Raw genomic sequence first — 15401 nt, forward strand, 5'->3', positions numbered from 1 at the left:
TTGTCTCCCCTGGGTATTAAACGCTGTCATGGCAGGAGCGAGGTAAAGGCACCCGAGTTGACAGCAGTACAGAGGAATGGCAGACGATGTGGTCGGAGGATCCATAACAATCTGTGCATGTCCCCATCAGATCCTTGTGCTGGCATTTTGACCACAGGTAAGCAGGCTACTTTGAACACTGAATTTGAATTTTAAAAAGATGCAGATTAAGGAATTAATATATACACACATGTATATACATGTATATATATGTATATATATATATACATATATATATATGTAAGATTTATGGTCAAACTGAAGAATGACATATTATTATTATTCTCATAATATTACAACTTTATTCTTATAATATTACAACTTTATTCTCATAATATGACTACTTTGTTCTCAAAATATTAAAACTTTATTCTCGCAATATTACAGCTTTATTCTCATAATATGACGACTTTATCTCAAAATATTATGACTTTTTTCTCATAATATTAAGATTTCATTCTCATAATATTCCGACTTTATTCTCGTAATATTACAACTTTATTCTCATAATATCACGACTTTATTCTCATAATATTACAACATTATTCTCAAAATTATGACATTTTTCTCATAATATTAAGATTTCATTCTCATAATATTATGACCTTTTCTCATAATATTATGACTTTATTCTCAAAATATTATGACTATTTTCTTGCAATATTACAACTTTATTCTCAAAATATTATGACTTTATTCTTGTAATATTAGGCATTTACTGTCAAAATATTACACATTTATTCTCGTAATATTAGGCCTTTACTGTCAAAATATTAAAAATGTATTATTGTTATATTTAGACTTAACTCTCAAAATATTACAACTTTTTTTCTCAAAATATTAGGACTTTATTCTCGCAATATCATAATAATGACAATAATAATATTTTTTTGGCCCTAATACTCTTTCCCCAAAGTGACTACAGTTCTCAGACAGACATGTTACATATCTATTATTTAGTCTCCTTTAAACCTGAAATAGTGTCTGAATAATATCTTTTAGTGGCTTTCACATTTATGAGAAGAGCAAAGAGTGATATACAAGTCAGTATAAGGACAAGGTTAAAAGTGGATGGATGGGAGACATAATAGTGAGCACTGTTTTATCTGTGACCTTAATGTGTGTTTATTATTGTAATATTATGTGAGAACGGAGACAAGTGATCTCTGCAGTCATTGAGGTAAAATGACTTGTTGTTGAAATAGTTGTTTTTAGACAAACTACGGTCAATTTGTAAAAGCACTACCAGGTAAATGTAATTGTAGCACAATAAAGTTGCAGATGAATTGTAATTATGTGTGTGTATGAAACAAAACATGCATTATGAATGGGTTCGTATTCACAATGCCAAAGCATTTACGAGTGAGTAATGAGAAAACATCAGACATTCGGGCAGTTGTTCAACACACCAGTGATTCTCATCACTCTCACTTGTGTTGTGCGTATAATTGCAAGCATGCAGATGGCAAACATTTCCCTCAAGGCTTTTCACATCCACAATGATTTTATTGATATGTTTCTAATGAAATGTATTTCACGTGGAGCCTGATTCAGTTTTTCCATCACCAGTATTGATAAACTAAACTCAAAGTGAGCTTTCATTAAAAGGAATTATTTACGTGTTAATCAAGATTCTTTATCACTGGAGGGAACTCTTGATTTCCACAGAATACAATTTGTAGAATAGTTTTCTACTTTTTTTTTTGAGAGAGAGAGAATAAAACCAACACTGCATCACCCTGTGTATGTTTTTTTCTTGCCCTAGAAAACAGGACATGATGAAACACAAAGCTGAAACGCTGTGATCTAACTCTTGTATTTCCAGTAATCTGGTTGTTGTGTTATTTCAGGTGTGAGCGTGGACGATGGAGACAAGTGGTGTTCCCAAATCAACAGGCTGCAGCAACTTCTGGATAAACTGGAGTGTCAGGTATGAAATGACTCTTGGTCCTTGTCTTTTGAATAAAGGAGTTGGTCTTTTACCAGTAAACGTTGAAAGATGAGTCAAAACCAAAGGGGCTGTTGAACTGATATGTTTGAAATGCACAGCCATCTCACAGTTTTTATTACAAGTCAATCAAACTTGACTTATATACCACAAATACCCCAACTCCATCATCACCCAAGCCAAATAAAACAGGAGCCTCTGAATCCCTGTGTACATGATTATATCAGAATCCTGGCTTCTGATCAGCTGTGTGCAGCTGTCACATGATTTCTCAACATTTCAGCCATTATCTATGTCTTTTGAAACCTGGTGAATGTTTTTAAAGATCATAATCTGCTTTATCGAGTATAAGGGGAGGATTTCCAGGTTTTTAGAACCACAATAACATGTTTAACCCTTTAGCACCAAGTGCATCGCAGACGACATTTTCGCGCAAGCGCACTTTACATTAGAGTACTGATGTGGTTATTACGGTAATTTCACTTGCGCTGTTGCAGGAAGCCGGAAGCCGAATCGGCATCTTTGTCATTAGAGAGGGAAAAAGTGGGATATTTTTGGCCTCAAATTTAACACACACAATCCGGTGTTGATGTACAACTCCAGTGTTTAATTGTTAAATTGTTATTTCACTATTTTAACATGCAATAAATTGTAAATAACCAGATATTGAAAGTCATTCTGCAAAAATGGGCAAAAGTACTAGTTACGGGACATGTTCTTGCCCTTTTATGGTTAAAATAAGCAGAAAAATTGATATTATAATATAGTTCTTATGTAATAACATAATTAAATGAATACATTAAATCAATTTAAAAGTACACTGGTATAAATTAGGTGTAAAATACGTTTCTAATGTCTGAAAGATAATATTAAGTTCTTATAGTTTTAACATTGTGATATAATTTTGTAAGTGCACTTTAAGTCTCAAGACAAAAAAAGTATTAGTTAAAAAACTATTAAGAATGTTGCCGAGCAACACATTGGCTCCTGGGGGCACATTCGATCAATTTCGGGTCGTTTGTGTTTTCCCAATTATTTTATAGTTGTAGCGTTGGCATTTCACTTTAATCTTGACAGATGCACTAATCAATAGTTCCAGATTTTCATATGAGGTTTAGTTCCAAATGTCTCTAGTGTTTATGAGCAAATGTGAGCGCAGGGCTTTAAACATTCAAAACAATGCTCTATGAATATGAATCAACTCAAAGTTATTGAAAAGGTAATTGACTCAATCTAATAAGGGGCCAGCGAAATTGATTGGGCATTTTCATGTTTTAAAAACATTTTAGATTGTTAAATGGCTCGTGACAAATTATGCAGAAGGTAGAAGAAATATTTGTCATTTTGTTTTGGGGGAACGGGATGAAGAGTAATGAGAGGCAGGAACGTGAGCGGGCTGCACAAACACCTCTGCAGACAAAAAACTAATACCTGGAAACTCCTGGTCTACTTTCATACAACTTACATGATTACAGATGTGGACATTTCACTAGTGTTGTGGTTTTTGAATATATATATCTGGAACTAGTGGTCGGTGTAGTGCTTTAAGGATTAATGTCATCCTATAGGGCGACCTGGGGGGGTCAAACTCAAATGACCTGGGGGGCCAATGAGGGGACGGTCTGGGAAAAAAAGTTCAGTAGCAGGTTGGCAACATGAGCTCAAATTTATGACACAATATTCCATCATTATCATCACAATAAAGGTATTTGTGATGATATTCCACAGAATTTCAAAGTAAAAGCACTTGTTTTGATATGGAATGATGCACGCTTCAGAATGAAATACATAGGAATGATGCAAAAATAAGTCTACACTCTTAGAAATTAAAGTGCTAAGTAGAACCATAGGATCAAGGTTCTTCGACTTGTCCTCATAGGAGAACCATTTTTGGCTCCAGGTAGAACCTTTATATAAAGGTTCCACCTGGAACCCTTTTGATGGGTTCCACCGACAACCCTTTTAATTTTTTTTATTCAGGAAAGGTGTTTTAAAGGGTTCTCAGGATCAAAATGGTTCTTACTGGAACCATTATTGTTACAAAGAACCCTTTCTTCAGGAAAGTGTTTTTCAGGTAGAACCTCAGCCCTTGTAGAAGAACCATTTTGGAACCCTATTTCTAAGAGTTTATATCTAAATATTAATCAAAAACAAGTTATATATGTCACTTAATGTTGGAAAAGGAGGTTGCCACCTCTGCTCTTGGGCATTTTACATATGTAATCCTTTAGATTGAGGTTGTATTTGCATGTCTCTACACCTCATTCACACTCCCTTCTCATCTTTTGACATGTATTCTCTCTCCTACTTTCACTCCCATTCCAAACACTGGACTATCAAAGCGATTCATAACCTGCAGGATTTTCCACAGCACATTATCCATCCCCACGCCACCGCTGCACTAGTGTACACTTACACGCGCTTTCTCTGCTTTCTCAAATACAGCAGAATGAGTTTTCTGCCTCAAAGGTTATGTTGACTTTGTACTCGCGCACACACACACACACTTGCGCACACACACACACACCTTAAGGGCAAAATGCTCCTTCTGTGTTATTACATTTTCTGCTTTTTCGTAACGTTGTATCGTCATAGGTTATTCACACCCCGAGGAAAAGGTTGCAAATTGGTGGCTTACATGTTTTCTGCATGTCCATCAAACTACATTACAATTAAAAGATTTTAATGCTGTATACTGACTATACACTCTTAGAACTAAAAGTACTAAGTCGAACCATATCAGGTTCTTCGGCTTGTCCTCACAGGGGGACAAGCGGACCTGATATGGTTCTATGGTTCAAAAAGGGTACATCAACCCTTTTTGGCTCCAGGTAGAACCTTTTGGAGGGTTCCACCAAGAAGTCTTTTAAACCCCTTTATTCAGGAAAGGGGTTTTAAAGGGTTCTCTGGATCAAAATGGTTCTTACTGGAACCATTAGTGTTACCAAGAACCCTTGAAAAACCCTTTCTTCGGGAAAGGGTTTTTCAGAAGCAAATGGTTCCTGGTAGAACCTCAGCCCTTATTCCTAAGAGTGTACAGACTATTTTCTTCTTGTGTGTCCAGAGAGGTGCGAAGCGTGTCCTCTTATTTCTGTTTCCTTCTTATTTTAGAGTCCCAAGTTGGAGCCACTGAAGGAGGACACACTGACCAGCACATACAAGTCTGTGAGTCCCCACTGATTTCATGATTTCACCATCACCACCAGCTCTGTACTCAGTGGCTCACAGTCTCCATCCAACATTGTGCAGCAATAGTTAAGTCAGTGTCTGTTTATAAAAAGCGAGTTGAAACGGAAGCATTTACATTAAAAAAAACAGTTAACCTTGGTTTTTGGATGAGCTTATACCAAAATAGAACCAAAAAGACGTAATCCCCTAGAGAGAAAAGGAGCTGAGTGACTAATACTTTCCTGTCTGACATACTCTTAAGACCTTGATTATGGCAAAACAATTGCTATGATACATATACACACATACATATCACATGCAATTATTTAATGTCTTGTCTGCTCTCTCTCCTCCCTCTGTCTCTTGTTTTGCCACCTAAAGAACATCCTGCTGGTTCAGAGGCAGATGTCCGTGACGGACCAAGATGTGGACAAGTTCCGCAAAGTTCTGGAAAGCTACGTCGATGCCACTTCAGTCCACTCTGACAACCTGCAGTGAGTCCTTGATTTCAGACCAGAGCAAGCATTTCTCAAATGGCGTGTTTCCACGAGCGCGACTCTACTCGTACAGTTATTTTGCTTATTCAAAGTTCTTGGCCAGTTCCAAGCGAGCTGAGCCGATACTATGTGCGACGTCGCCAGACTGCCGTGTACCGATTGGTCAGAGAGCCGTCACAGGAAGAGACACAAGAATCAAACCGAACAAATCTTTTTAGTGAACTGATTCTAATGATTCAAAAAACAACTGCTTTACAAGTCACTAGTCACTCGTTGTGTGTGTGTCGCGTATAAAACAAGGTCACGGCAGTTTCATGCAGCCGTGAACTCCGCCCACGTTGAGCAGGTACTATTTTTATTGTAACTGAAAACCAACCAGATCATGTAGAGCTTCTGAGGCAACAGTGAATCACTAAATGAAGGGGTTTGAATGAGGAAATTTTCTCAACAACTTTACCATGATATTGCATCAGCTTTTATGACTGGCAGCAACTGGATGAGTCTGCTTCTTTCTTTGTTATTCTTGCTGTTGAAGTTCAAACTTATATCTTTGTGTCTCTCAGAAGAGTCAAACTTTTTTTTTCTTGTGATGTTCTTCCCTGAGAGCAGACTTTCTTCTTTGTCTTTGTCTTTGTTTCGTCTTCTTGCCGCGCTCTGCTTGTCTTCTCCGTCCTGCTGTCAGCGTGTCCGTTCAGAAGCTCCTGGGAAAGTCGTGTTACATAATGTATGAGTTCTGGCAAGACCACATCTCCTGGATGAGGTCAGTATGGTGTGTGTGTGTGTGTGTGTGTGTACGTGTGTGTGCGTCTGTGTGTGTGAGAGACAAAGACAGATGGGCCATCTGCTAATCTTTACCAGTGGGGAATATTTCCATCAAAAAGTAAAGCAGAGCCAAACAGTCAGTGCCAATATACACACATATACAAACATACTTGTGTCTTTTTATAGTTGTGAAGACATAAAGCCCGTCTCCCAAACTTCTATTTGATGTTTGTTTTTATAGATTGGTGAAGTTCTCTCTCTTTATCCTGAGCTCCTCTCACCCTCACATATAGATACTTTCATTATTTTTTTAATTAAACGTTCTCTTCCCCACTCTTCACCGTCGTTTTCTGTCTTCACAGCTACCTGCAGTCCAACAGCAGTAAAGACTTCCAGCGCTGCGTCATTGACATGTTAGAGGAAGCTGAGGAGGTGTCCACCATGTTGCTCCCAGGTCCGTATATAACAACTAATATATGCCCTAAACTATAAAGGCCAATTTAAAGACTAAATTTTAAGCAATTCTATAAAAAATGTCGCTGTTTTTCACTGCAGTGAGGATTCTAGACTCTGGCATTTTTGATTTTGTCCTGGGTGTGTTTGCATGTGATTCGTGAGTCACTCATGATAGTGGACAGATGGACGGTAGTCTTAGTGATAGGGTGGTATTGATAAAAAATGTTGTTTATTGCTTACCTTTATTCATACAAGTGATCTTATGAAGTCCCAGGTATATCTAATTAGGATTATTGTGACAGGAAACGCGATATGATTCGCGGTAATTTGTACATCATCATTCTAATTTTTCTTCTCATTGTTCACATTTAAAAGGATTAATGTGTGATATTTGTGCAGCTCTGTCTTAATATCTTCAGCCCTAGCAATAATACAGATATAGACCACAGTTCAACATGTACCTCAGCTGTTTTAGTCCCATTTTTAAGCATTTTACAGTTCATTTCACAGGAATGGTATGTGGTTAAGGACACAAAATGGACGCCGTTCTGAAAAGGGTCTATATAATTCCATTCCATTGTGACATCCCTTCATACATCCATTTATACTCAACCACATAATCCTCTGCATGCAAATCCCCAGCTGCTGATGAAGGACCAAAGGTATAGGGTACACTCTGGACCAGGGTTTCTCACTGTCCTCCATGTTTCGATGTTTCCCTGCTCAAACACACCTGATTCAAACGGTCAGCTCATCAGTAAGATCTGCTGAAGCCTGATAGCAACCCATTTATTTGAATCAGGTGTGTTGGAGCAGGGAAACACCTAAAACATGCAGGACAGTGGCTCCTCAGGAGCAGGAGTGAGAAACCCTGCTCTGGACACAGGTCACCAGTCGTTGCAGGGTCAACATACAGAGACAAACAACCATTCAGCCGATTTAGAGAGTCCATCCGTCCATCCATTATCTACCGCTTTATCCTCCACCAGAGGTCCGCGGGGGGTGCTGTGCCTATCTCAGCAGACATAGGGCGATAGGCGGGGTACACCCTGGACAGTTCGCCAGTCCATCACAGGGCCACATATAGAGACAAACAACCATTCACTCACACACTCACACCTACGGTCAATTTAGAGTGACCAATTCACCTAATCCCCATATCGCATGTTTTTGGACTGTGGGAGGAAGCCGTAGAACCCGGAGGAAACCCACGCACACACGGGGAGAACATGCAAACTCCTTGCAGAAAGGCCCTTGTTCCGAAGATGTTCCAAACGGGGCTCGAACCCAGGAACCCGGGTCTTCTTGCTGCAAAGGCAAGAGTGATAACCACTACACCAACCGTGGGCCCTTAGAGAGTCCAATTAACCTAATCCCAAATCGTTGATACATATTTTTGCACTCATAGCACACATGGGGACAACATGCAACGTCCACATAAACACCCCCACTTTCTTGCTTTCAGTGTTTCCCCAACCCTGGTCCTCGGGGGAACACTGCCCTCCATGTCTTAGATGTTGCCCTGCTCCAGCACACCTGATTCAGACGAACAGCTCGTTATCAGAGCTTCTGCAGAGCTTGATGATGAATCAAAGTGTTTTGTTTCTGCAGAAATAAAATATCCAAGTGAGGATACTTTTTTTAGTGTGAACACTCTGGGTGACAGTGTGTCAACACACAATTAAGAAAAACTTGCCAGCTCTGGCACACATTAGATGTGTTTATTAGGTTATATCCCACACACACACACAGAAAAGAGCTGCTTGTTCTTGGCAGAATATGCAACATCTGACGCACATAAGTTTGTTTACATCATCATCAGCTCGTTGACCCTCCCCCCCCCTCCCTCCCATCAGCAGGAGGAGGAGTGTCATGAGTCACTGCCACTGCAGCCCAGGCAACAATCACGACTTGATTCTCCCATTTTGATATTTGATTAATTTGCTTGCGAATCTCCAAATATGACTCAGAAAGCAGTAGGCTAGCATTAATTATTATCTCAGCCTCTTTTGCGTAGATTGCAGATGGAGTCTTAGCTGTGTGTGGGCGGCGTGATTTGTAACTGTTGCTAGGGTTTCCGTACATGGGTGTTTTACTTCCGCATGTGTGACTCACATGTACACTGTGTACGTATGTTGACTATTTCAGAGTTTAGGCTGCGATCGGGGATGAGGAAAGTGTGGTATATTACCATGTGCACTCTTAGAAATAAGGGTTCAAAAAGGGTCCTTCTACAAGGGCTCAGGTTCTACCTGGATCCATTTGCTTCCGAAAAATCCTTTCCAGAAGAAAGGGTTTTTAAAAGGGTTCCTGGTGGAACCCTCCAAAAGGGTTTCAGGTAGAAACTCTACCTGGAGCCAAAGAGGCCAAAAGAGTGTAGTACAGACATTAGATCAGCTAATTATCTCTGAAATATGGACAATTCCATTTTTGGAAATCAGAGTTTGGCAGAAAAACAACAGAACAAAAATAAAGTAAAAGAACGAAGGGATTCATTGTGTGTGTTTTTAAGATCCAGTAGTACACACTCAGAAATAAAAGTGCTAAGTAGAACCATATAAGGTTCTTCAGCTTATCCTCACAGGAGAACCCTTTTTGGCTCCAGGTAGAACCTTTTTATAAAGGTTCCACCAAGAACCCTTTTAAAACCCTTTATTCAGGAAAGGGGTTTTAAAGGATTCTCTGGATCAAAATTATTCTTACTGGAACTATTAGTGTTACCAAGAACCTTTGAAAAACCCTTTATTCGGGAAAAGAAAGAAATAAACTTCTTCCGGATCAAATGGTTCCAGGTAGAACCTCAGCCCTTGTAGAAGAACCCTTTTGGGACCCTTATTTCTAAGTGGCTCAAAGCCCAGTCCTTTGTCATTTTTGAAGCATAAGGTGTGACTGTCCACAGTAAATGGGGGGTTATCAAAGAGTCATTGCACATTGTGCAGCATCAGTCAAGAGATTTGCCTACCATGTTCATCAGAACATGGTAGGCAAATCTCTTCCTGTGGTGTTTTTTTGGGTCCTTGAGGCAAACATTATTACTGTCCGATGCACTTGGACTCATAAGGAGGAGACAGGAGGGTGGTTTATGAGGTGCACGTTAGAAATCCATCCATCTTTTACCGCTTTATCCTCCACATGAGGGTCGCTGTGCCAATCTCAGCTGACATGGAGAACAACCCAACAGACACTCGGAAGCTATGATTGGGTGATCGGTGCGAGTAAATTTGTGAGTCCCGATGAATGCACTTAAAAGGACGGGTGGTTCCTTTAGAATAAAAGCTTGATATAAACATGTCAAATATTGTAGGATTGTTTTTCCCTTACCATCACGTGCCAACTGGTCAATTTAGAGTGTCCAATTGACCTAATATTTACCAATGTTGCATTTTTTTGGACTGTGGGAGGAAACCGGAGAACCTGGTCTTCTTCCTGCAAAAGCAAACATCTACACCAACCATATGGCCCTCACATTAGAAATATAATAAGAAAAATAAATAAAACAGGCACTAACTGTCCCCTTCTTTTATTTATTTTACTTGCTGGAGCTTTTGCACCGACTGAAATGTGTTTCATGGTTCATTCATTTCCTCCTCGATGTGATTACCACCATGCACTTACAGCATGAGTAAGTGCGACTCCCTGATTCTCTGTCCTGGTTAAAATATATTGCAAAATAGAGCAGGTGCTCAATAGAATCTAAATAGTGGCTTTATTTGTTTGCACATTCAGTCATAAAGTGTTGTTGTATGTTTCTTTCCCCCCCCCCTCAGCTTCTTGGTGGATCATGACCAACAACTAATGACCAGGATGTCACATCCCTACTGCCTACACTGTCACATGGACAAAGACACCCTGGCACTGCGACTCACCCACCCACACACATATATATATCCACACACACACACATGCACGCATTCACAGTAGAATTCAAAAGACGTCCACGTTTGTTTGAAACCAACAGGAGACACACAGAGAGAGAGAGAGTGGCGTCACCCAGCAACATCTTTTTATTATTCCTCTGTCTTCGACTGCTCATTACTGTGCCGCTTATATCAAAAGGCATAAACTCTGTAGGCAATCTGAAGACTTAAGGGTGACTGATGCTCTGCCAATGCAAAATGTAGTTGTTTTTTTCTTGTTATTATTATTATTTTAACCCTTTTACACCGAGCGTACCGCGGGCGACACATTCGCGCAAACGCACTTTGCTTGACCGTAATTACGAGGCGGTTTGTGCTATCGGAAAAATTCCAACGGTTACTGAGAGCGCAAAAGTTTTTTTTTTTTTTTTTTTTTTACCTTTATTTATTTTTATTAATATTTATTATTTATTTATTTATTTATTTATATATATATAAAAAAGTCAAAGCCAATGTGTGGTTATTACATGTGGTGATTTCAGGAAGTCGGCGAATCGGCGCTTTTGTCACGAGAGAGGAGAGAGTCTGGTGTTCATGTACAATTACATTAAAAACTTTTAGTTTCTCTTCAATTTAAACTCTTAATACACTATTTTAACATGCAGTAAATTGTAAATACCTGCCAGATGGTAAAAATGGGCAAAAACACTTAGTTACAGGACATTTTTAGGGGTATTTTATGGTTAAAATAAGCGAAACATTTGAGGCTGAGGTGTTAAACGGTTAAATGTTCACTTATCATCGCTTCATCCCTTTCTTCTTTGTGTCTGGTATAATTCCAGTGGAGAGAACAAACCAAACAGACACTCGTATAAGCTATGATTGGGTGATCGGTACAAGTGAATTTGTGAGTCCCGATGAATGCACTTAAAAGGACGGGTGGTTCCTTTAGCATAAAAGCTGTATATAAACGTGTAAAATATTGTAGGATTGTTTTTCCTTTACCCTCACGTGCACATGAATGCCAACAAAAAAAAAGAGCTGTTATTATAAAAGCAACACCTGCCACTGCGGCGTCTCTCTCTCTACAGCATCAGTGTAGTGGTCATTGGTTTAGTCTCCTCATTCTTCAGCATGAGACACAATCTTTGTCTCAAAACTGTAAACAGTATCTCTTAAAATGCGTGTGTGAGGGCGGGGGATTTAAATGTATCACTGCGTTATAAATAAAGCTATCGTGTCATGTATTTGTTAGTATAGAACTCCTTCTTCTGTCTGTACGTAGATGTATTTATATGATGTTGTGCTTTGGTAATGAGCTCTAATAACTGTAAACAAGTGCAGAGAAGCAACTATTATTATTATTATTATTATTATTATTATAATTATACGTCAATAAAGCTACGGATGGTTAGTTTTGACAAGTGAAACGTGCCTTTGGATCTTTCTTTCTTGGCAAATAACACTTTTTGCTCAGGTGTGTTTATATAGTTGGTGAAAATTAACACATTTTCTGCCCAGGTTGTGGCAAAAGCAGCCTAAATGCTCTGTTTTCTAAGGGTTAATTAATTTATCTTTGACTCTAGATAAGGTCATGCACACTTTTAGGACCCCATTTTATGTGTGTGTGTGTGTGTGTGTTTCTCTGCATGTGTGTGAGTGTGTGATGGGTTGCAGGTGTGCATGCTTGATTGATCGATTGTGCACACATGTGTGTGTAGGTGGATCCTGGGATCTGATTGGTCCTGCACAGAAGCTCCCAGCATAAGAGGCCTGATCCTCACGCCGTCAGTGGACTTGTCAGTCGGTCTCACGGCGCAGTCTTGTTTTTATTCAGTCTCTTACTTACTCTGGGTTACTTTCATGTGTTGCTGGTTGTTTCTTGGGTTTTGTGTATTGAAGTCTGATTTCCCCCCCTAGGCTTGGTTGTAACAACAAACACACACACACATTAGCAAAGAAGTCCAGCCAACACAAACAAAGTGAAGGATGCCAGTTTAATATTCCTTCCAATTTACCACTTGTTTTTCCCGGGAAACATTCCTGCATGTGTTGACATTTGACTTTTCTTAATCAGTAAAAATCCAAACTTGTTTCTCTGCCATTTGATGATCCACAGCTGGTTTTTTTTTTTTTGAGGTCACACACACTCACACAGAGAGATTACTTTTTGTGAGATAAATCCAAGCAGCTGCTTTTTTACTTATTTTCTGTGATGCAGTTTTAGCTCGAACATAATATCTGTGCAACATCACGCTTTATCACAGTCTATCACCACAGGGAAGTGAGGTGAACGTGATGGACGTCACATGCCACCAAACTCCAGCTGTCTTCTCGCATCTCTCCCTGCAGACATGTCTCGTTCTGTCTGCTGTCTCTCTCGCATCAACATCATGTCACTGTGGGCTTTTTATGTTTGTCGCGGCCGACTTATGGTGACTGATTTTGGAACATAATTCTGCGCTCAAATGCTGCCGGGCATGACTTCCTGTTGAATACAAGACACTGCATTAAAGGACACATATTATGCCCTGTTTCTTCAAGTGAAACTAGTTCCCTGGTGTCCTAATGAACATGTCTGTGACATGCTTTGGTCAAAACACCTTAAGGATGAAGCACCACAGCAGTTCAATCACCCTGATAAAACAGCCCTGTTCAGAACGCTCTGTTTTGAGTGCCTGTCTCTTTAAATGCAAATGAGACGCAGGAAACTATGTCAGCGTCACTGAGGCTCCGGCAGCTAACAGCAGTTAGCATTTGGAAAACGCCATCATTTGCCGACTCTAGCAGGCACACTGCAGTCATATATAAAATTTATCCACTGGACACGTAAAATCCTCTGAGGCTGGAGGTTTGTGTAGAACTCTGTGCTGCACTGTGCAGCCAAGAATAGAACATTTCACGGACTTCCATTCTTCTGGATACTATTGCTAGCGGCCTCCAGAGTCCCAAATATAAGTATTAAAAAGTTGATTATGCACAATATGTCTCCTTTAAATGTAGCTGCTACATAAACTCTTAGAAATAAGGGTTCCAAAAGGGTTCTTCTACAAGAGCTGATGTTCTACCTGGAACCATTTGCTTCTGAAAAACCCTTTCATCTGGAAAGGGTTTTTCAAGGGTTCTTGGTAACACTAATGGTTCCAGTAAGAACCATTTTGATCCAGAAAACCCTTTAGAACCCCTTTCCCGAATAAAGGGTTCTTGGTGGAACCTTTATAAAAGGGTTCTCCCGTGAGGACAAGCCGAAGAACCTTAAATGGTTCTACTTAGCACTTTTATTTCTAAGAGCGTATGAGCCATTGGATGCTGTAAACACTATTAGCGTTGGCTAATAAAGTGTTCACAGTTTAGCAGTAGAAGGAAAGTGCAGTGTGAGGATGAGAATGAATGTCTGCCCACAGAAAATCCATATCTTTAATTATCCTTTTGTTTACTCTTTAATTCATTAGATGCTGGTGTTTTAATATCACAGTGTCGACGCAGTTTCTCCGGCCTCTTTGACCTCAGTGTGAGAGCTGCCTTCTGCACACAGCACAGGAAATGACAATATCGAGACAACAGATGCTGTTTGGTCACCTTCGTCCTCCTCGTGTTTGGTTCTGTGAGGTGACACGGGTGTATCCGCACACGTCAGAGCCAAGGGCACCTGAAAGAGACACCCCCCCCCCCCCCCCCCCGAGACACTTGCGCACACACACACCACAGCAGTGTTATTCAGAGAGCTGCCGTGTGCTGCTTTGAAATAACCGAACAACTTTTGTCTATTCACAGAGAATGTGAAGAGGGGAAAAAAATTCAGATGCAGTCGATTGAAGTATTTTCTCACTCTGAATTCTCTTCTTTCAAAAAACTAAACAAGGACGCATTCATTCCTCGATGTCGATCAATCACTGCAGGCCGAGCACAATAAACGCACTGCGTTCAGCCGCTACGACATCTAAATGTTGTTGTCGTCGAGATGATTTAAATGTTGCTCTGTACGTTGTAGCATTAGCATGCTACCATTTTGCGGCTAACTTGGCTTACCTGTTTCCAAAGGTAAGCTAGCGAGGCTAAGACTAGCATTCGCGTAAGGCTAACATAATACAAACACTGTGCAACCTCATTAGGCACAATGCAATTTTTCGATTAGCATTAGCGCAGCTAGCTGTTGTGACCGTGAGCCACTCCCACTATAGGAATACATACTTCCTACGGGCACTGCACTCATCATCTATAAGTTTAGTGAAACCAGTGGTGGGTGGAGTTTTAGTAAGAGTTAAGGGGCGGAGCTTACTGTGAGTCGATTAGGACAACACGCTGTTAAAGGGCGGCTTCGCCAATTTTTTTTTTTTCAGTCTTGAATGAAGAATATAGTTGAAATCCTTATGATGTTGCTGTTTTAAGTCACATTTTTATTACAGAGTCTGATTAAATTGGACCTGTTTTTTAATTTATTATTTATTAGATTATTTTGCCTGAGCTTTTACTCATAAAAACTGGACAGAAACACAGTAAAGAGCAGCTTTTATTTTCTTTGAAGGAAGTGACTTTGACGTTGACTTTTTTTTAAATTTTATACATTTTCTTACAATCCCAACTTGCTCTGTTGTTGCGGAATGAGACTTGTATCTCAGATCCACTGTCTGATGATCGAATAATAATAAAAAAATATATATATATGGGATAAGT

The 15401-nt window shown here is 39.7% G+C and overlaps 1 protein-coding gene across 1 annotated transcript in view; it reads left to right on the forward strand.

Moving 5' to 3' along the window:
• The window catches only part of necab3 (N-terminal EF-hand calcium binding protein 3), a gene marked incomplete at both ends in the record, with an annotated part of 31412 nt that extends 20746 nt beyond the window's left edge, over window positions 1-10666 (forward strand). Inside the window, 7 exons of the mRNA XM_083892841.1 lie at window positions 43-157; window positions 1890-1969; window positions 5099-5152; window positions 5537-5649; window positions 6335-6412; window positions 6777-6868; window positions 10638-10666. Of these exons, the coding sequence (XP_083748967.1) occupies window positions 43-157; window positions 1890-1969; window positions 5099-5152; window positions 5537-5649; window positions 6335-6412; window positions 6777-6868; window positions 10638-10666 (561 nt within the window). The remainder of the gene's footprint in view (window positions 1-42; window positions 158-1889; window positions 1970-5098; window positions 5153-5536; window positions 5650-6334; window positions 6413-6776; window positions 6869-10637) is intronic.
• Between the last annotated feature and the right edge of the window lie 4735 nt (window positions 10667-15401).

Source organism: Microchirus variegatus, assembly GCF_963457635.1.
Source record: "Microchirus variegatus genome assembly, chromosome: 7".
NCBI lineage: Eukaryota > Metazoa > Chordata > Actinopteri > Pleuronectiformes > Soleidae > Microchirus > Microchirus variegatus.